The 22,907-nt window shown below is 43.3% G+C and overlaps 1 protein-coding gene across 5 annotated transcripts in view; it reads left to right on the plus strand.

The window, feature by feature from the left end:
* LDB2 (LIM domain binding 2) overlaps positions 1-6,776 on the plus strand; it is a 334,225-nt gene extending 327,449 nt beyond the window's left edge. Inside the window, exons 7-9 of one of the 5 annotated variants that reach the window (XM_056855341.1) lie at positions 337-488; positions 2,694-2,836; positions 6,540-6,658. In XM_056855341.1, the coding sequence (XP_056711319.1) occupies positions 337-488; positions 2,694-2,798 (257 nt within the window). In that variant the 3' untranslated portion in view covers positions 2,799-2,836; positions 6,540-6,658. Of the gene's footprint in view, positions 1-336; positions 489-2,693; positions 2,837-6,539 lie in introns of all 5 variants that reach the window. The other 4 variants (XM_056855342.1, XM_056855338.1, XM_056855339.1 and 1 more) reach the window with 4 other exon arrangements.
* The last annotated feature ends 16,131 nt before the right edge of the window (positions 6,777-22,907 follow it).

A 22,907-nucleotide genomic window follows, 5' to 3' on the forward strand; every position in this document is an offset into this window, starting at 1 on the left:
TAAGAAGAAGAGCACTAGTTCTTCTGTCTCCCAGAAGCAGCAACCCAAGGGATGGAAGCCCTTCGGTGCTACCCTTGGATAGTGACCTTCCCAAATGCAGCCCAGTGCTTACCGATATTTTATTTGATTTTGAAGTCTCTTCATGGTCAGTGTTCTGTGCGTGATTGTTGACTTTCAGCTCCAGATTAGCATCCCAAATGTTTAATGATTCACTTCAGCACAGTGTGCGGACACCAGGAATTTTGAATTGGGGGGGGGGGATAAAATTATTGCCTCTGCCATGTTCCTTGGCTTGTATTATCTGTCATTGTTTTGCTTCCTGCATGTCTACTATAGTAGAGCCTACGAGACAGCCGACAACCAAACGGAGGAAAAGGAAAAATTCGACCAGCAGCACTTCTAATAGTAGTGCCGGGAACAACGCAAACAGCACCACTAGCAAGAAAAAAACAGCAGCTGCAAACCTGAGCCTTTCAAGTCAGGTACCTGTAAGTCTGCCTTTCCTTTTAGGCCTTCACATAAGACTGTCGTACTACTGTTAAAATACACAGAGGCCCATTTTGAAAGACCCACAAACTAGACCCCCTTGAAACTTCATTCAGGAGGGCCAGAGAAACTCTCCAACACAAGCTTAAGTGGGAGGGGGTTAGAAAGAAAAGCCTGCAGAGCCCTGCACACAAACCTAAAGTTGTATGTACATATGCAGTGAGGAACTCTCTAGACACAGGCTAGACCAGGGGTGTCGAACACATTTGTTACGAGGGCCGGATATGACATAAACGTCACTTGGTCAGGCCGGCCATGCTTCACCAACCTAGATCGAGGGGGAGGGGGTAGATACCTCGGCTGGCTTGTGGGCCGGCTAAGAGCTCTCGAGGGGCTGGATCCGGCCCACGGGCCTTATGTTTGACACCCCTGGGCTAGGCTGTTTGAAACCTGGCCCTAAGTAGAGGCCAGAAATACATCTGTCTACTGCTGCGCCAGAGAGGAAATTAAACATAATTGATGAAAATCCACATGGCATATTTTAGAAGTGTTGGTCACTCAGCTGCACGACCAGTACAAATTGCTTAAGTAGTTGGGGCTATGCTCCAGCTGGGAGTCTGTGATAACATAGAGCATTATTAGAATCCAGTTATGCACAGGTGTCATGCGCAGAACACACACACATGAAAATGTTTTTGCCAAAATAACCCAAATTCTACACTAAGAAAAAACCAAATTCTGTAACCTTCATAGAACGATACAGAATTAAGGCAAATGGCACATTTTCTCAGTTCTTAATTTGTTGAATCTGCAAAAAAAAATTTTTTATTTTTTACAATACTTTATTTTGGTTTTGCTATCAAGGGAGGAGCAAGGACTTTTGCAGGGCATTGAGCCCCTCCCCTCCCTCGTTCAGTCTCACTAATTTTCATGAGATTTCATGAGGTATCACCTGTGTACTATCAAGTGTACTATATATCCATCAATTAAAATATTTTAACTTCCCTGACAAGTATGGAAGTTCCCCTTCGTGTCATAATAAGATTCTGTTATGTTATAATAATGTGTACACATAGTCTTACTTAATCCAGAAAGGCTCAAAGATGACCTGCAATTTTGATCCACCCTGTGATGGAGGGCAGTCATTTACCAGGAGGCTCGAAGTGAGCCCTTTAGACTCTACTGGGATCCAAAACTATGGTTTTTGGAATAGTTGCCCTGTGTAATGTTTTTGGTTTGTCCTCCATTTGCTCCTCACAGTCCCCCTCTAGTCTTCGTGTTTATGCCATTAGTTGCCATCCATCCATTATTTTACTGGTCTGACCTGTAAAACTGTGTTGGTAACTCATATTGGGGGGCTGAAAAACTAGTAAAATTCAGAACCAACCTGGCCTGAACCTGCCAGGCTGTGCCCCAGATTCACTAGGGTCAGCTCACCTTCCCCATAGCCCCAGCTCAATAGATCTGAAATCAAAAATTGGCAACAGTATCGATCTTCCTGTTCTGGGGATTGTAGGCCCTCTTGGGATCAGTTTAATCTGAGAAAAAGAAAACCCCACAGGACTGAGGGCTGCTTGGATTTAGTCACTATCTCTGAGCTTCAGTTCTTCATCTCCGCATAAAGAGTAACGATAAAAATAATGTAGGAGTTCAAGGAGCTCACAAGGACATGGTACGGATTAACCACTGGCACTCTGTGCTCACATAAAACATCCCATTTAGGTCAGATCTGTATTTTTTCTTTGTTATAATGTAAAATGGTAATAACAATGAGGTTTTCAAAGGTAAAAAGAAGAAAAATATTGTTTGTTGGTATGGGGATGCAGAGAGGGAATCCCCCTAGCCAGGCCTACTTAAAGTGAGCAGCCAAGCCATTCTACAGTCCACAGGAATGAGGATCTTGACCTTCTGGGTTCTGGACATTAGTAATCCTCCTGTGCCCTGTTTTTGCAGTCCTGAATAGGCAGCACATCAGAAAGTTGAGTAGGCTCCTGGGGGGGATACTATCCCTGGCTGCTGGGCTTCGTTTGGCTTGGCAGATCACCCAACTGTGCAGGCCCTGGCTGTTAGTACCCTCAATATTGTCATTTCTGGCCCTGAACTAAGTAGATCATGCTGCCTTGCCTAAGCCCATAGCTGTGTTGTGTCCCCGTGTGAAAAAAGACGAGGGTTTAATTCTTGGATTCTGCTTCTCACTCCATGAGCAGGAGCTAGGAGCACTCCAGAGCTGCAGCCTCAACCCTGGGAGGGATGGAGCCTTGTGTCATTCGACAACAGTGACCCCTACTGGCCAATTTAAGGAGAAGCATTGAGGGGCTCTGAAAGGCGTCACTTCCAGTCCTCCTCAGAGGTTGGTGGCTATTGCACGGGAACTAGCGAGAGAAGACTAACTAGTATCTAAGTGGCGGGTGTCTGTAGCGGACTTTCCCAAGGAGCAGGGATACCTGCTGTGGGGCAGAGACAACAGGCCCAATCCAAAGAAAGTTACATGTCTTTTGGTTGCGAAGTTTCATCTCATTTATTTCAGTGGGACTAATTTCTCTGGATCAGGGCCGATATATCTTCTTCTCCCTTGAGAATGGATGGATTGTTTGGGATATGGAAATAGATGCAGAATGCATTTGCAATCCGTAGCTGTCTTTGTTATCAAACCAGGACAGATGTCAGGATGTAGAATGGAACTATGGTATCGCTCCCAGGTAAACAATACAAGCTGACCATCCTGGACAGCAGTTCAAACACCAGCTGTCAATGATAATGGGGAAAAGGGGGAAATCCTCTTCAGGTTATTGCAGATACATTTTCTGACCAATCATGGAGGGTTTGTTCACGCATGATAAAATCTTACTGTTTATTTTGTGGTACTTTCCCATTCACATGTTTGTCCAAAGAACCTGTGAACATACATCTTCCCAAGTTACAAAAAACATGAATGTTGTGATTTTCAAACTCTGTTCTCAGAAATTTACAAGAATTCCTCAACCGGAAGATCAGGTCCAAGCTGAGCTCCTGCAGCTCCCATCCAGCCAGAGGGAGAAAGCAATGAGTATATTCCAGGGAATTTTAATGAGGAGCGACAAAAAGGCATGGGATCATTGTGGTCATTTATGCATGGGTACTTGGACTCACGTTCACCCCCTGTCTGACTCAGTTGTTCCTTGGAGTTCTGCATGATTTTCCCATCCATTAGAAATGACCTCGCTGCCCTCGTAATGTCCAGGTCTTTCCATTCCTTCCCTCTCCCCTGAACTCAGCCTGGCTGAAATCTCCGTGCAGAAGGCAAAGCACTGGACACAGAAGCTTGCTTTCTCTCACAGCCAATCACAAAGCAGTGTATAAAGAGGCAGGGGTTCCTGGGAGCTCTTCCTGGGAGCTTCCAGCTTCCTGGGAGCTCTTTCTGAGCAAAAGAAAGGCTTTTTAAAACAGGCTTGGATTTCTCTCCCCCCCTTTCTTTCAGATTGCTCCATTTTTTGTTTTTTATTCTTAAAATGCTTTTTAAGCAGCAATTAGGTTTGGGGGGATTTTCTCTCATAGTAAGCACTGCGAAGTAAGCCAATTATAAAGCAGCATTTAAAGGGGCGGGACTTGATTTGAGTTTGGAGACTGCTGGTGCAGAGATTCCCAACAGGGAAGTGTGGGTCCAGCCAGCAGCGAACCTCAGGTAAAACTACCATGCATAAATGACCTGTGAGAGCCACACATGAACTGACTGGTGCTTTAGAACACTACTCAGAATTTCTTTCAACGTGTAGGAATGCCATAGCAGAGTAGTAGAGGTGCATGAAGCAGTCCTGTGTCCCTCCTTCCATGCTTATAAGACAGTGTGTGCAGCAGTACCCCCTCTGGAATAAACTAGCAGGGATGGCCATTGGCTTAGAGGATTAAACACATTTATGGAGATAGATCACAATGGGTAGCCATGTTAGTCTATCTGTAGCAGTAGAAAAGAGCAAGAGTCCAGTACTTCTAGAAGCAGCCCACCCTGTAATAGTTGACAAGGAGAAAAGCACTCACTTCCTCCCACTGTGGCTTGCTAAACAACTCAAAAGCACACCAATCGAATCTCTGCTGGATACTCGGGATTTCCTTCTTCCTTGATAGCTCCCTCTGTCTACAGTTACAATCTATATGAGAGAGGTGGCCATTGATTAACTGGACTACATGCTTAGTTAGAAGGGGTTTCGCTTGTTTGTTTCATCATAGATTTTCATTTTTTAAAAAGCAAGTAAGTTTGTTGGTAGTGAACACAATCATATATTCTAATAGTCAAGTGTGTCCCCATCTGCAGATACTTGTATCTGTGGATTGGAGCCACACTGACAGAAAGGATCCCTCAGGTTTGCAGAACAAATCTTAAACCTTCCCAAAAAAGGTGTGATGGGGGATAAAAAACACACAAAACACACCACTTCTGCAGTGGGGGAGGGGAAGAGAACTGGGAGCCTCTTGCTCCTCATGCAAAGGGAAGCAGCAGCCTTGCTTTCAGCCCTCCAAGGGGAGTTAGGGAGGGCGGGCTTAGGTGACATCATTGGAGGTGGGCAGCTTCCTCCTCACCTGGCCATCCACCTGCAGTGCCATCGCCTCAGTCTTGGCGTTCAGCAGCTAAGGGGAGAGTTGGGGAGGGCTGTTCAGGCAACAATGCTGAAGGCAGCCAGTCACGTGAGAAGAAGCCTCTTCACCCAGCTGCCCACCTCCAGCAGCATCACCCAAGCCATTCACCCACATCTCCCCTCGTTGCTGAGCACCAGGATTGAGGCGACAGCGCTGCAGGTGGGTGGCTGGCTGAGGAGGACTCTTCTCACGCAACTAACAGGCTACACCGTTGCCTGAACAACCCTCCCTGACTCTCCCCTCAGCTGCTGAACGCCAAGACTGAGGCAATGGCACTGCAGGTGGGCGGCCGGGTAAGGAGGATTCTTCTCACCCAGCCGCCAATCTGCATGCCGTTGCCATAATCTCACCTCTCAGCAGCTGCCATGCTGGCAGCAGGCCTAAGATGGGCAGTTGAGTTTGGGGTTCGTTTTGCATGTCTACATGAAAGGATTCTTTGCGCTCCCTTTCTCTCTTGCCCTCTTCAGCATTTGCCTACTGCTAACTTCGTTAGTGTAATTATAATTAGCGCTTTAGCTTCGTTTTATGATACCAGATGGACAGATTGGGCCTCTTACTGCACAGATTGGCAGAAGTGTTGCCTACGCAGAGAGGTGACGGGCACCATGAAATAACAGATGGTAAATTCGGGGCTTGTTGGCAATCAGCAGTTTTTTTGCTAATGACTTAATTAGCGATGCAAATTGTCAAATCAGTGTGAACATTGTTTTTATCAAAAAAAAACCCTCTACCTAAATTAATTACCACAATTAAGTGGCAGGATGTCAAGTGCATTGGTTAGGGATAAGAGGTCTTGAGTTCCCTATTCTGATGGCTGGTGTATTAAAGGTAGTATTTGTGAGCTTAATTTTAGCTGACTACAGCTATTGGCTGGAAAAAATAAAGTGTGAATTACCAATGTTAGGAGTGATTTATCCAGAAGTTCTTCTGAATAAGCCGCCTGGAGATGGACAGGAGGCTTGCAAAAACAAGAGCTGCTCATAGTAATTTCAGAGGAGCTTACTCAGGAGAACTTCTGGGCGAATTGGACTTTAATTTAAATGTTATCAGTTGTCCCATTACTGTGGTGCTATCTTATAAAACCTGAAATGTCAATAATGTGTTGAGCTGAAAAGATCACATAACCATTTGGACAAGTTTGTGGAATCCATTTCAGGGGGTTTAAAATGCACACACATACACATTTTATTCCATCTATATTATATGTGCTGTGGATTTTGTAGGTATAATCCTGTAGTGTCTACACATACTAAAAGGGGACATTCAGTTCTGTAGTTGAGCTTGGCTATCATGAAAGGCTGCGATAATGTGTCATCTTGATGGGGCTTTCAAGAAAGAAGCATTCTGGGTTACTGCTGATGAGAAAGGGTCTGTTACAGACGGGGTTGGTTGGTTGGTTGGTTTGCTTTCTCCATATAACAAATGTTGGGTCCCGTTCACAGGACGTGATGGTGGTTGGGGAACCAACTCTAATGGGAGGAGAATTTGGTGACGAAGATGAACGGCTCATCACCAGGCTAGAGAACACGCAGTACGATGCAGCAAATGGCATGGATGATGACGAAGATTTCAACAGCTCACCCGCTCTGGGAAACAACAGTCCATGGAACAGTAAACCTCCGGCTAACCAGGAGGCCAAGTCCGAAAACCCGACACCACAGGCTTCCCAATAAGTTATCTGAAGCAACGTTCTCCATTGCTTATAACAGCAGGCTGCAATTATTATCGCACAGCGTTCTTTACAAAAAAAAAAAATCCTCCAAGCTTTCCACAGATATCAAACCTTCTGCGGTGTACAGCTATCTTTCCTTTTTTTTAAGTTAGACGGATAATTTATAAGCTTTCAGGTATTTATCTTGGAAGCCCTTGCACATGATTTAAACTAGCACTGACCTCACTGCGGGGGGCGGGAATGAATATTTCTAAATGTATTTCAGTGGAGGAATTTCTCGTCCATGATGTCCCTCTCCTTTACCCACTATAGGCCATATCGTGCAGACAAGGATCTCTTGACAGTTTTTTGACATGGTAAATGGCATCCTATTTTTCAACTTATTCTTGGGTTTTTTTGGTTCTAGAATACAATTTTTAAAATTCAATTTCTTTGCTTTTTAATTATGCTTTGAAGAGTTTTTTTCCCCGGGTTAGCCTTTTTTTTTTTTTTTTTGGTGGAGAAAGCAAAAGAAGAAAGGGTTAACAGGTATCAGGAAACTTTTATTATGAATAAACAGTGTATCCCACTACCATCCCAGTTAAAATTCTTTGGGTCCACTGAAAAAATATCCCAAATGAACTGTAATACAGTCAAAAATATGCCCCTTACAATTGTATGTATGTAACTTCTATTATATCAATATAAAATATTATAATTTTCAGCTATTGATAATCATATCACTCCATGATTCAGTGTGAAAGCATCTGCTTTGCATGCAGAGGGTCCCAACATTCAGTCCTCGGTATCCACAGTGAAATAAATGTCAAGCAGTAGGCAAAGTGAAAGACCTCTCTCTGAGACACTGGAGAACTACTGTCAGTCAGAGTAGACAGTACTGACCTTGATAAACCAGTAATCTAACTGCAGAACCAGTGATCTGACTCAGCAGAAGGCAACTTCACGTGCACAATATTCTTGAGACCAGAAATATTGACTGTGTGATACAGCTCTGATCCAACAGAGCTCACATAGAGAAGCCAGAGACGCTCACATAGCCAACTGAAATCCTGCCTCTCAATTCTTTGAGATGACCGAATTCCATGCCCCCTCCTGGGTACCCTTGTGAACAGCTGGTCCGCACAAGGGCATTATGCATGCAATTCTGAGTGCTGGCCTGAGAAGGAGAATTTTTCACACACACCTTGTTCACATGCATGATTTCCCATCCAGCTGGGGATACACGTGGATACCCTCTACCTGGATCTCACTGTAGCTCCCAACGAAGGGGCCCAGCATCCTTTCCTAACGGTTCCCTGGCCCTTCTCCTCTGTTCCTTTCCTCCACTGATGGGCGCTGCCCTCCTTTCTTTTTTTCTTCCACCTGTTTTGAAGGACTGCTGTTTTCAATTTGACATTAAAACAAATCCAGGTGATTATTTTAATTATTGAAAACGTGATGACTACAAAAAAATCTTTCTTTGTTTCATCAAAGACATAACAGATATTTTTATGTGGAGATAGTCGATGCCCATGAGAATTTATGCTTTGTAAAATTGCTGATCTGGATTTTGAAAGCCATGTAAGCTGTTAATTTTGTGAGTAGTTTCTAAAAAGGTTATTATGGGGGGAAGGTTGATTTAATTGTATCTTAAGTTTATTTTGTTGTTTCTTTTCACACTTATATTCTTGTATAATACTTTTGTAAAGCCCTCAGACCAATTAATTTTTTGACTCCAGTATATTTATGTGAAACTTTATAAAAGAAACTAATTTTTTTCATTTACATATTAGTATGTTCCAACTCATCATGTAAAAGAAAAACACAGTGAGTCGGTGTGTTATATGATACAACTGTATTTTATGTATGCTTTGCCAATACGTGTGCCAATAAACTGTGTTAACAAAGTGCTTTGTACCTTTCCTTTCCAACCATGTATATAATAATTGTGTGCTGTCAAATCGCAGCTGACTCATGGGGACCTCAGGGCCAAAGGGCTTTCAAGGCAAGAGATGAGCAGAGGTGGTTTGCCACTGCCTTCCTCTGCACAGGAACCCAGGTCTTCCTTAGTGGTCTCTCATCCAAGTACTGACTGTGGCCAACCCTGCTTAGCTCCCAATCTCTGATGAGATTGGGCTGGGCTATCAGGCTGCTAACCACACACACAGTAAAAGCTGTGTTCTCTGGCACAGCAGATAGCTCTGTTAATCAGCACCTACCATGCCTGTCCCCCTCACTTAGAAGAAGAGGTTTTTATACCCCGCTTTTCTCTACATTTAAGGAGTCTCAAAGCAGCTTACAATCGCCTTCCCCTCCCCACAACAGACACCTTGTGAAGTAGGTGGGTCTGAGAGAGTTTGGAGAGAACTATGACTAGCCCAAGGTCACTTGGCAGGCTTCATGGGGAGGGGTGGGGAAACCAACCCGGTCCACCAGATTAGTGTTCACCAATCCTAACCACTACACCACGTTGGCTCTTACCAATTGCTGTAGAGAGAGGGAGGAAATCTCACAACCTAAGCAACTCACCACCACCAATTCACTCTCCTGCTCAGTGCTGAAGATCTCAGGAGGGGCAAGCCATAAGCTAGGCCTCTTGCTGGTGTCGCTGATTGTTCTGAGGGCACCAGCAAAGCTGGCACTGGTAGAATGCAGAGGGACCAGCTGGGTAGCAACCAAACCAGCTCAAGATGAGGCAAGATAGACTGCCCCACCCCCTAAAGGAGAGGAAGGCCCACCCCTCACTATTTCCAATCTGCTTCCTCATTTGCTGCTGAAGGATCCGGCCCCTGGGTCTTATGCTTGACATCCATGTTCTACTGGCTTTGCTCCAGAAATGCTGTTTCTCTCCCAGGCAGAGCAATGAACCCAGCCGTTCTTGATAAGCCCAGACTCCGTTTAACAAGATGCTCTTACTGCTCCACAGGCCCCAGGCAGAGACACGGCACTCCTGATAGCCTGGCTGGAAGAAAATACGGCTGGGCTGGAAGGAACATGAGGACACTAACAGGAGATGACTCCAATCAGCAGCATGTTCAGAGGCAGCTGGGAGCCAAGAAAGGGAGGAGGTGAAGTGGAGGAAGGTGTGCCAGAGTCACAGACAGAGTGCGGTGTCAGCTGGCTGGGAGAACAAGTGGCCCGGCTGAATTGACTAAGCACAGAGAGCAAGGAAGCCAGGGACTGTCACCAGGACCTGCGCAGGCAGCTGAGACTCAGCACAGCCCAAAAAGAAAGCCGATCCTTCCCGTTAAAGAAGGCAGCCAAGGAGCTGGGAAGGGGGAAGGAGAAGAGGTTAAGGACTGTGGGCAGGCAGCCACAGGAGAAAACCCAGAACCCTCAAAGAGGCATGCCGTCTAGGGCTGGGGGGGCCAGGGGCGCCAATCTTTAAGGCAACCCCAGAGAGTCAAGAACCAACCGGGCTGGAAGGCACAGAGGTAATGGGATGGAAAGGCTGCACAGAGATGCTTGGTGACAGCAGTGACTTTGGCACTTTGTACCTGATCAGTGGTGAGGCCAAGGCTGACCCCCAGGGGAACTGACCCCCCCATCAGCTGTCAGTCACCTGGTCTGAGGCCACGGGCAGCAGTCACAGTATTATTTAAAACATTTTCTTGCATACACTCCTCTTATCTTCACTCATTCAGTGAAGATCATTGTGCAATGGTGGCAGCTGCTGCTGAAGCAACTTCTTAAAAATCTGCACATCCAACCAATGAATCTCCAATGGCAAAAGCCCCACCTAGCCTCACCCACCTTCTAAAAACCCTTGGCGGGCACTGGGAAAGGCATCTGCGGCCATCATGGCACCCATGGGCAGCACATCAGGGAACCCTGCAGCAATCCTGAATGGGGGGAGGCTGAAAGGGGATAGGAGCCGTCGTGATCCCTGCGCAGGCATTAGTGCCACTTGAGCCAGCTAAATGGGCACTAATGCCAGTGCATAGCCACTTGCACCGGCTCCGCAGAGCAGCACAGCAGCGTGAGCCAAGGGCATTGGCACAGCCTCACCGGCAGCTTTCCCCTGATATAAGGGCTTGCACCAGTGCCAAAGGGGGCATTCCCAGAGTGGGGCTGACTTTAGCATAGGCAAAGGAGAGAATTGCATGGAGCACTTTAACGGAGTTTTGCAAAACTAACATTTTTGGCTTGCTGCACCGAGGTAGCAAGCCACTCTAGAGGCAGTGCCATCCGCAGGCCTGACCAAACTACTCCTCCTCTCAGGATTGCGCCGTAAGACTTCCAAAAGACTTTTGCCAAAGACTCCTGAATAAGCTTAGCAGTCATGAAATAGTATTACGAATTAACAACTGGTTAAGTGACAGGAAGCAGAGGATAGGAATAAATAAACAGTTTTCGCAGTGAAGGGAAACTAAATCCCACAAGAATCAGTATTGGGACCAGTGGGTTTTTTTTTAATTTGTGCATAAATTATCTAGAATTGGTGTTGAGCGGTATAGTGGCCAAGTTTGCAGATAATAACAAATTATTCAGGATGGTGAAAACCAGATTTGAACAGGACCTCTGTTAATGGGGGAGTCGGTAACAATGTGGCAAATAAATACATAAGTGAAAGGTGATGTACTTTAGGGGCGGGGAGTCCTAAGTCAAATACATGCTAATAGAATCTGAACTAACTGAGACTGAGCGGGAAAGAGATCTCGGGGTTGGTTGTATTAGACAACTCAGTGAAAATGTCAACTCAATGTGCAGCTGCAATGAAAAATGCAAACTCCATGCTACAGATTATTAAGAAAATAATTGAAAATAAAATTATAAGTGTTGCAATGCCCATGTATAGATCTATGGTGAAGTCTTGCTTGGAGTACTGTGTGCAGGCACTGGTCACCATATTTCACAAAGGAGATGGATGGAAACAGTACAAAGGAGAACAACCAAAGTGATTAAGGGGTGAGTCCGGGACCTTTCCACTTAGGAAAAAAAATCCATGTAAAAAGTGGTATCATGCTAACCTGCCTTAAATTGCATAATTCACCTCTTCAGGCAAGAATTGGCACCGGTAATGGATATGAATTGGAAGTACAAGAATTAGGCTACCCAAAAGAGATTTTACAACCTTGACAGTCCTCAAGAATCTTTTGAAGCCTACAAAGTGCATGCTGGAAATTCCAGGAAATGAGCTTCACAACTAATGGCAGAGGAAAGCCCATTTTGCAAGCCCATAACGCTCCCTGCCAGGCATCAGTGTACTGATAGCTTGCAGGAACTTGTTAAAGATCTGAATGGGGTCTGCTTCAGGTGCCCCTGCCTTCTTCGATTAGGTGGATGGCAACCTGAGAGAAGGCCTTCTTGGTCATGGCACCAAAACTCTGGAACTCTCTCCCCAGGGAGGCTCATCTGTCCCCTTCTGTTGCCATCTTCCACCAGCAGGTGAACACTTTTTTGTTTTGATTGGAATTCCCTCAGTTATCACTCCTTTCTGCCCAAAGTTTTAATTTTTTTATGTTTTTGTATGTATATTCAGCTCTGGTTTTGTTTTAATGATGAGTTTTTGTTGGTTTTAATGTTTTTAAGATGTGATTTTATTATGTTTTGTTAGCTGCCTTGGTGGCCCTTAGGGCAGAAAGGTGGGACATGAATTTTGTAAAATAAAATAAATAAAATACTCTGAGTTGTTCAGAGTTTTGTTTTTGCTCCATCCAGTTTCAGTTTCCTAAATGAAGGCTATGGGTTGCTCAGTCTCTCCCCCATCTCAGTGGAATGGGGTGGTAGCAACACGATCCCTGCTGGCAATGTACATGAAATGAAAACATACCTCTGGATGGGGTTTAGGGTTGAAATCAAACATATGTTGCCGTTGTGTGGTAATATGCCATGGTACTGTGCCATTGAAGTGTGGCAAAGCAGTTCAGTTCAGTTTTTATTGCATATGGCCAATGGCTGTTACAAAAAATATACAACAAATAAAAAACCACAAAACCAGGACAATTGGTAATACAAGTTACATTTTAATAATGTAAAAGCTTTATAGGTATGTTTCTCTAACCCTCCAGAGCTTATCAAAATACAGCACATAAAAAATTATTAAATAGGTAACCTTCAGAGTTATCTTGGGCTTATCTAATATTAAATAAACAACAAAATGACTCAAGCCAAAAACCAACTCTGTAAGATGAGGGAAGCCCAAAAAGGGAGATCTCAGGCCCAATAGTGTGGCAAAGTAATGTGCCATAGTCATGCGCCACATAAATGATCCATCGTAATGTGCATCAGGAATGGCACCACCCCCCTGGCCAATCAGGCACCCTACAGGTGGGTAACTCCAACGGGGTGGGGGTGAGGTGGGTTTACCGTGCTGGTCTTGTGGTGGACTAGCTGGTGCAAAGGCAGGGTCATCCAGGGAATCTTCTTCTGGGCATGGTCCTTGTACTTCCTCTGCTTTGGGGAATAACCATAATGCATGTTTATGAGTGGTGGTTATGAAAGGCTATCCTGTTTTTTATCCTTTAAGAATGGAAACCTACGTCCCCCTATGAATTCTGCAAACTTAAGGCATTTGCAAAGTTCCTGGCTTCTCCCCCCCCCCCTACACACACACACACGCAAGCAAGCACCCAGCTACGCGAGCGGCCAGGTGCAACTCTGGCTTCCCCTCTCCCCCCACACACATGCAAGCACCCGGCCAGCTTCCCCACACACACACACACATGCGGGCGGCCCTGCTATGGTGGTGGCTTCTGCGGGAGAGACCGCGGGCCGCAGCCAATGATGTCGGAGGTTCCCCACCCCTGCCCTAATGGGTTGCCATAAGTCAGCTGTGACTTGACGGCAAAAAAAAAAATCTGCTTCTGCTGTTCATGGGGAGAGGCAAGGAATTCTGCAGGGGAGCTGGAGACAAAACCCCTGGCCTGGCCACTGGAAATCTTTTCCTGTAACTGCTGAGATATCTCTGGGCATTGGCCACTCTTTTTCAGCACAAGATAGTCTTTTTGTACTTGACAGATTTATTATGGCAAAATCCTTCAGGGGCTGGAGCCCACTTCATCAGTGTGTCCTCAGCTGATAGACATAAGCCTACTAAATAAAAGTTATAGACCATGCAATCAAAAGTCCTGAATACTATCTAAACCTATCACTCCAGGCCCTGTTCTCTTCGTATCTTCATAATACAGGAGTTTCCCTGGCCCACATTAAATCCCCCCATGCTAGCACTGACAAAGCTCAGGGACAGAACTCTGGTGTGGACTTCTTCCACACATCCTGGTATTTCTTGCGTTTCCTTTGTGACTGGGGAAAAACCCGCAGCAGCACCACAAAGATAATGGGATACAGGAGCCATCTTTGACACAATGTGAGCCATGTTGACTTCTAAGCTCGTTCTGTGGTGTACTTTATTTTTAAGTTGCGTATATTTGAACTAATTAACTTTGTCTAAGGAAGCTGGAGCTGCTGCTCTTTGGTAATACTTGGGGAATGCTTAGATAGAAGCTCAATCAATGTCTACAACTGCTATCCTAAGCAGATTTACACCCTTCTAAACCCATTGAATTCAATGGACTCAGAAGGGGCTAAGTCTGCATAGGATTGCATTGTAAATCGTTAAATTATTAAACCCCTACTGAAGTCCATTAATGGCTTACCACCTCTATGTTAGCCTTGATAACATTACAGTCACATGCAGTAATTGTAATGTTTTTAAATGCTTTATATTATATTTCCATGAGCACACTCTTCCCAAAAGTCCTCTATTATTAATTAGCTGATGTCACCTTTTTCATTTTTAAACAGATTTAAATTGCAACATTACACCCATTGTCTTGGTAAGATTAGAAACAGGGAATACAAACATTTGTTGAAAAGGCCTCTTTCAACTAACGCATTGGAAGTTTTTTCCAAGTTGTTGTAAGCTACCACTGATCCAGGTGGGATGAGGAGTACCCACTGCAAGGAAAGGGATGGAGTCATAGGTCAGTAGGAGCCTTGCAAATGAAGGGTCCAGCTTCAGTCTCTGGCTTCTCCTGCTGAAATGACTTCAGGGGCCTGGAAAGACCCTGGAGACCAATCACAGACCAGAACAGACAGTGCACCAAGCTAGATGGACCAGAGATCTGATCCAAAGAAGTTTCACGGGACCAAAGTACAGAAACATGTCTCAGATTCCCTCAGCCATTTCAGCTCTTTTTTCTGGTGATGGAAAGTGCCCTCAAGTCACAGCTGACTTATGGAAACCCCGTAGAGTTTTCAAGGTAAGAGACATTCAGAGGTAGTTTGCCATTACCAGCAGTCTTGCCAATAATAGCAAAAGAGCTTAATTGGGTACAAAATTAAGCAAAAGGTTTAAAAACACAGGTTACAGATCAGTGGTAGAACACAATATGAAAATAAGAAATCTGTCTAGCTAGATACATTCTTAAATAAATTACATAGTATAGCTGGTAATTAAAGCATAAGGTCTCTTAAGCAAGGAACGGTTTCGAGTAGCATCATAACTGGAAGCAAAGGTGGGTGGAAAAGAGGGGGAACTAACTTATGAATACTCAAACTTAAAGAAAAGCTAGCCGGTAACAGGTGACATCTAGCATCCAATCACAGTCTACCTGGAACTTTCTGGGTGATTCGGGCAGGTTTAGGCTGGTTCTGTGTTTCCAGGGAAAGATGAGTAAGTCCTCCCATCTCATCTCCTTACTCAGATGTTTCTCATGAGCTAATTAGCTCTGGCCTGGGAAGAAGACTTAGGCGAACCTTACTGATAACACACTTGCAGATGTGAGAAGCACTGGGCCTCATGATGGGAAATATCAGGCTGACCAGCTAGGGAGAACAAAATGGATGTTAAAGAGACAAGATGCATCCTGACAATGTGGCAACTTCAGCTGGTGCCAAATGTGGCAGTCCATTGATCAGCTGTGGTGGGCATTGTACCCCCATGTGGAGAACTATTGTCTGTCTGCCTCTTGGTTTCTGAGTTCCCTTCAAGGAGCTGGGCATGACCTTTGAAGCTCTTCTTGGGAGAATTTAAAGAACTTGTATATGATCAAATAAATTATATAAAATAAAATAATTTTTAGAAAAATTCTGCTTAGCAGTTCAGTTTGATTAGCTCACAGCCATTGTTTAGGAGCTGTACCATTAAAGGAAGGCTCTTCATGGCCTTAGGTCCACAAATCTGTGGGACCACCTCTTCCAACAAGTAACTTTGTGGCAGCTCTGTTCTACAGATGCAGTCGCATTTTCTGTGACATCTTGAGACAGAAGAAGCAGTTGTTTGTTCTAGAACATTCTCTAATGACCTCGTACTTTGTGGACCAACCTTCCTGAGTTTGTCAGGAAGGCTCCTGATCCGTTATTTTTTGGAAACTTGGTAACACTTAATTGTTTAAATGAGTTTTCCTACCACAAGTAGTGACTTCCATGGATTGGTTTGCAGACTAGGTCCTTCAAGCTGATCTTTGTTCGTTGTTGGTTAGTTTTTGGTTTCACTGTTTTTAATCAACTTTGTAACCCACCTTTTGTCTCTTGTCGGAAGAAAGACAGATTAAAAATGCAGAAAAGAAATAAACTAACAAATGGTAATCTTGTCATCTTCATCACCATCCTTCCCCCAAGTCACTCAGGGAGCCTACATCATTCTCTTCTTTTTTATTATTAGATTGTTATTGTTCTTTTGATACCACATGCCAAGACGCAAATGAAAAACTCTTCAACCAGCATGGCACAATAGTTAGTCAGAGTATAATTTGAGAGATCCTGGTTCAAATCCCCAAATCTTGGCAAAGATGTTTACTGTGTGACCTGGTCCAGTTATTTTATGTCAGCCAAACCTACTCACAGGGTTGTTGTGAAGACAAAATGGAGAAAGGAATGTTGTGTATACCACTCTGAGCTTCTTGGAGGTGGGGTGGGATAAAATGCAATAGTTCAGTTAGAATTTTACCTCAATCCAGATATTGTGTACAAAACCTTTTATGCATGCAAGAATTATATTCTCCTTGTCTAGGAGAGCATTTGAGTATACACAATTATGTAACATTTGGGTCATGTTTGCATTTTATATGGCCCTTGGTGGCAATATTTTTCAGTTATAGCAACCTGCCTGTGGATGTGTGCCAACTAAGATCCATTTATTCACAATATTACATCCCGACATTATACATATTGCCACAGCTGTGACTTATCATGAACTTCTACTGAAGTAAAGGAAAAGATGTAAATGTCCCACATGGGATCAATTGTTCAAGTATTACTCATCCAGCAAATTCTTCTATTCTTCATTTTTATAGCCAGCTTATCCCCATAAAGGCCTTGTCCAAGTTTCAAGGCATTTGGTTATTTTTTACTGCTATCTGGGGGCAGTGGACTTTACTTAAGAATGAGCAAAGATTATCTTAAGTAATCAACTTTCAAAATGAACTTAAATCATGCATTTCTGGCCTGAAGAAGAGTGATTCACTTCAAGCAACCAGTATAGCTGCTACATTGGCCTCAAAGGCAGGTAAAAACAGTTCAAATTTCTTGAGATTGTGATGTTGGATCAATGCTGTTAATCTGGTAGCAACTTTTGGACTGAACAGAATTCTTAAGATGTACTGTTCTAAATGGGCTGAAAATCTGTTGAGTGCTGGGCAAGGGCTGGGGGAAAAAACAGCAACAGAGTTACCCATCAGTTTGATGTTTATACTGGGAAAGGTTTTTGAACAAAACATCAAACAGTCAGTCCTTGAGCATTTAGGAAGGATGGATCTGATCACTAAGAGCCAGCACGGGTTTCTCAAGAATACGTCATGTCAGACTAATCTTATCTCCTTTTTTGAGAAAGTTACTATCTTGCTGGATCAGGGGATAATTTATCTAGACATAATTTATCTAGATTTCAGTAAGGCTTTTTATAAGGTTCCACATAGTATTCTAGTTGACAAATTGGGAAAATGTGGGTTTGAAGGGAAGGCACCCCGAAAGTGCCTTGGGGAAAGCACGCACGGTGCTTTGAGGGAAGACGCATACAGTGTCTTGAGTTCCCGAGATCAATCTCAATTGCCCCAGTGATCTCTCAGTTTTATTAAGGAATATTTACAATGGATAGCAAAGGTCAGTTAATGATCACAGAATGGAACTTAGGCAATGCTTACCACGATTAATGATTAACAAGATCAAGGCATAGCGAAGACAATGACACATTCCATAGGATGAGTGGATTAAAGCTAATCCCTTTAAGGTTGCTGAGGTAAGGAGGTCACTATACAGTCACTGAACTTTGACCAGGAGTATTTCTTAGACCTAGAATTTGTTATGTCCAATATTTCAATATGGCAAGAATCAGGGTTCTGTGGAACCAATATTAAAATGGCTAGGGTGTGCCCAGCGGCCAATTAACATGATTTCATAAATCCCTTCATGGGTTAGATCCTATTATTGTTAGGTGGATCTGTAACTGGTTGACAGATCGCACCCAAAGAGTGCTAGTTAATGGTTCCTCGTCCACTTGGAGAGAAGTGACTAGTGGAGTTCCTCAGGGATCTGTGCTGGGCCCTGTGTTGTTCAACATCTTTATAAATGATTTGGATGAAGGAATAGAGGGGATGCTTATTAAATTTGCAGATGATACTAAATTGGTAGGGGTAGCAAATATGGTAGAAGACAGAGCCAAGCTACAGGATGATCTTGACAGGCTGGAGAATTGGGCTAGAACTAATAAAATGCACTTCAACAAAGACAAATGTAAAGTTCTGCATTTAGGTAGGAAAAATCAAATGCATAATTATAGGATGGGGCAAAATATAAATATGTCTCAATGGGAAAAAAGCTGGAATCAAACACAAAAATTCACTCCCTGTATTAGCTTAAAAGAAAATTACTATAAAATGTTTTATAGGTGGCATTATTTGCCAAGAAGACTACATAGGTTTAATAATAGAATTCCATCGCACTGCTGGAAATGCAGAAAAAAAGAAGCAAATTATATACACATGTGGTGGGAGTGTAAAAAAGCCAAAACGTTTTGGTCAATGATTAGTCAAGAATTAAGTAAGATATTAAAAATTAATATTAAAAAGAGTATTCCTTTATGTCTTCTGAATATTACTGATAAAGGAATATATGCTGACAATATGGTCTTTCTCGTGTATGCTACAACAGCAGCAAGAATAACTTTTGCTCAGAAATGGAAGAACAGCAAGGTTCCAAAGAAGGAAGATTGGATCTTTAAATTTTTGGATTATAAAGAGTCCGCTAGATTGACTGCTCTTTATGAGGACAAAGATTTGGACAAACATGAGTCAACATGGGTGCCATTTCAAGACTATATCAAATTAAAATATGGTATGAAAATATGATTGGACTACATAAATTTATGAGTCTTAAGACAAATATTATTAAGATATTGGTTTATTATGACACTTTTTTACATTTACAATGGTTTTTAATATAGAGTAATTTACAAAATGTGGGACAAAATCGAGACAGAAGAATATCAACCAGAATAAGCTTGGAAAGTCAAAATAAATTGAGTGTACATGACTATTTTTTTTGTATAGTTTGAAAGATTCAGTGAAGAATTTTTGACATGGTTGGATTTTGGATTTCATTGTTTAATTTTGGATTTCAACTGTAACTTAATTTCTTTTCTTCTTTGTATTTCCTCTATTAGAGTTAATAAAATTTAAAATTAAAAAAATTAAAAACAATTATAGGATGGGGGAGATTTGTCTGAGCAGTAGTGCGTGCGAAAAGGATCTTGGGGTCTTAGTAGACCAAACACTGAACATGAGTCAGCAGTGTGATGCGGTAGCTAAAAAGGCAAATGCGATCTTGGGCTGCATCAACAGAAGTATAGTGTCCAGATCACGCAAAGTGATGGTATCGCTTTACTCTGCTCTGGTTAGACCTCACCTAGAGTACTGTGTTCAGTTTTGGGCACCTCAATTTAAGAAAGATGTAGACAAGCTGGAACATGTCCAGAGGAGGGCAACAAAGATGGTGAGGAGTCTGGAGACCAAGTCCTATGAGGAAAGGTTGAAGGAGCTGGGTATGTTTAGCCTGAAGAGGAGAAGACTGAGAGGGGATATGATAACCATGTTCAAGTACTTGAAGGGCTGTCATATAGAGGAGGGTGCCAAGTTGTTTTCTGTTGCCGCAGAAGGTCGGACCAGAACCAATGGGCTGAAATTAAATCAAAAGAGTTTCCGTCTAGACATTAGGAAGAATTTTCTAACAGTTAGAGCAGTTCCTCAGTGGAACAGGCTTCCTCGGGAGGTGGTAAGCTCTCCTTCCCTGGAGGTTTTTAGGAAGAGGTTAAATGGCCATCTGTCAGCAATGCTGATTCTGTGACCTTAGGCAGATGATGAGAGGGAGGGCATCTTGGCCATCTTCTGGTCACTGTGTGTGTGTGTGGGGGGGAAGGTAGTTGTGAATTTCCTGCATTGTGCAGGGGGTTGGACAAATGACCCTGGTGGTCCCTTCCAACTCTGTGATTCTATGAGGGCCTTTTTTGCCTCAAAACATTTCCTATCAAACCATGGTTTGAATTTAGGAGCTGACACCTGCCTTTGCTGGCATGTGTTATATATAATAGGTCTCAGTTTCTGAATAAAATTATCATATGGTATCAAGGGATCTTGATCTACAGTTGGATTTAAAAAGGCTGAGCAATAGAATTATGCATCTTCCGCTGATAAGTGGACTTTTAGTTTAGAGTGGAGATCATTTGTCCATCTTATACACTTTCCTATTTGATCAGGAGTTGACACCAACATTGATGAAAGGGTCATGGAAATCCCTACTAGGTAGAAAAATTTGGAGACATAGTGGGAAGTGATCTCCAAGTAGGGGAGGATTTGGAAGAATTTCATTGTTAGCTGTGGGCATAACAGCATATAATTGAGAGTACTGGCTCTGGAACCTGACATAGAGGTATATTCCCCAGGATGATCCCCAAATGAAGTTTTCAGCAAGACAAGTCAGGAATTTATTTGGATCTTGCATTTTTAGCAGAGTTGGACTTCCGACAGATATCCATAATTAGAATCTCCCATGACCACCGTGTCCCGTCTCTTTGAGAAATCTGTAATCTGGTCTAGGAGTGTCTTATCCAAGTCTGCTGCCTGGTTTGGTAGTCGATAGCAGACACCCACCATAATATCACGATTATTTGTTACTCCTTTAATTTTTACCCATAGACTCTTGACTGGACTTCCATGCTCAGATTCATGTACTTCTTCACAAGTGTACACATCTTTGACATATAATGCTACTACTCCCCTCTTCCTTATCTGTCTATCCTTTTTAAACAAGTTGTACCCCTCAATCTTAATATTCCAATCATGAGTGACATCCCACCAAATTTCAGTAATGCCTATTAGGTCAAAATCCCCTTCCTGTATTAGGGCTTCGAGTTCTTCCTGCTTGTTTCCCATACTCTGCATTAGTGTACAGATATCGCAATCCATAGTTTATGTGCCCCGAGGTTTACGGTTTTGTACTTACCCGCAAGTTTATGTTTCCTTGCATACATGGCACTCCCTGTAAATCTTTATTGTTCTAATCTCCAGTTATTGTCATCATACCAGGCTTTATGTTTTTGCTCCCCCATAGGATCTAGTTTAAAGCCCTCCTGGTCAGGTTTGTGAGGCTCTCACCAAGCACATTTTTCCCTACCCTTGTGAGGTGCAAACCATCTCCTTATAGAAGAGCTTCTCGAAAGCATAAGCCATGGTCCATAAATCCAAACCTTTCTTGATGACACCATCTACGCATCCAGTCATTAATTTGTAGTATTTTTCTTTCCCTTCCTAAGCCATGACCGTTGACAGGCAGAACTGACGAAAACACAACCTGCGCCCCCAGGTCCTTCACCTTCTTACCCAGGGTCTCTATTAATACATTCTGGGCTGTGTTGGGCAATATCATTTGTTCCCACATGAATGAGCAAGAAAGCGTAATAATCTGTGGACTTGATGAGTCTTCCTGCCCTTTCTGTCACATCCTGGATGAGTGCACCTGGTAGACAGCAGACCTCTTGAGACGACAAGTCCGGTCAGCATACTTTAGACTCTACCCCTCTCAGTAGGAAATCCCCAATTACCAGAACACGCGTTTTCCTAAATTGGAGAGCAGAAGCTCGAGTCTTTTTTTTGCAGGAGCCTGAGAAATTTCTTTCAAACTTTTTTTGGGGGGTAGCCCTTGTTCCATTGGTCCAGACTCAATATCTATGGGGAGATCCTGGAGCTGATTGCTGAGCAACAGAGGATCAGAATGAGTCCTGATTTTCCTGCTCCTGTGGGTCACATTCTTCCATGTACCCTCCTCCTGTGTTGGTTGCGCCTCCATTCATTGAGATTCCTTTCTCTCCTCCTCCTGTTGCCCCCTAAGAGTGCTTCATGCATTCTGTCCATTAACTCTTCACCCTCCTTTATAAAATGGAGTGTGGACAAGCGTGTCTGAAGTCCCTGCATCTTCTCCTTCAGCAGGGCTACCAACTTACACTTGCTGCAACTGTAATTATTGTTACCCTCAGGTAAGAATACAAATGCCACAGACTTTGCATGTTATTGCCTCAGCTCCCTCACTAGCCACACTACTGTGATCTATTGCTGAAATTGTGCAGGGGGTTGGACTTGATGGCCCTGGTGGTCCCTTCCAACTCTATGATTCTATGAAACTCTGGGTCCTGCAGACTCTCAGCCCAGCTGCCTCAGCTTCTGCCTCTGGCAAGAGGAGCCTTCTTAATAGTTTTAATATTAAGCATTTTGACTACAAGTATGTGTGTGTGTGAGGGGCGTTCTCTTTAATAATATTGCAACAGTCCCATTTCTCTTCATCACTGTATTATATATCTTGATTACAAATAAAGTAGCAATCACATCTACACCTGCCCACTCATCAATTAGTTTCTATTCCATCAGCCTTGACCATATGGCCTGATTAATTACTAGTAGCATGCATCTAATCCACAGTTTCCTTCCATCATGAACATTCTCCTCAAATAATAACTTGGAACACAATAGTAGCAGCCTTAATACTAGATGTATGACCCCTTCCAACTCTATGGCCATTTATGCAGGGGAAATTTGCACTGGGTTTACCGCTCTGCAGACATACAGTTTTCTGATCTGAATTCTCAAAACTGTAGACATGAGGGCTTTTTGCCCCAAGGATATTTTTTGTTGTTTTAAAGTGTTATTTTAACAAACAAATAAAAATGCTAAAA

Source organism: Euleptes europaea, chromosome 9 (assembly GCF_029931775.1).
Source record: "Euleptes europaea isolate rEulEur1 chromosome 9, rEulEur1.hap1, whole genome shotgun sequence".
NCBI classification, from domain to species: domain Eukaryota; kingdom Metazoa; phylum Chordata; class Lepidosauria; order Squamata; family Sphaerodactylidae; genus Euleptes; species Euleptes europaea.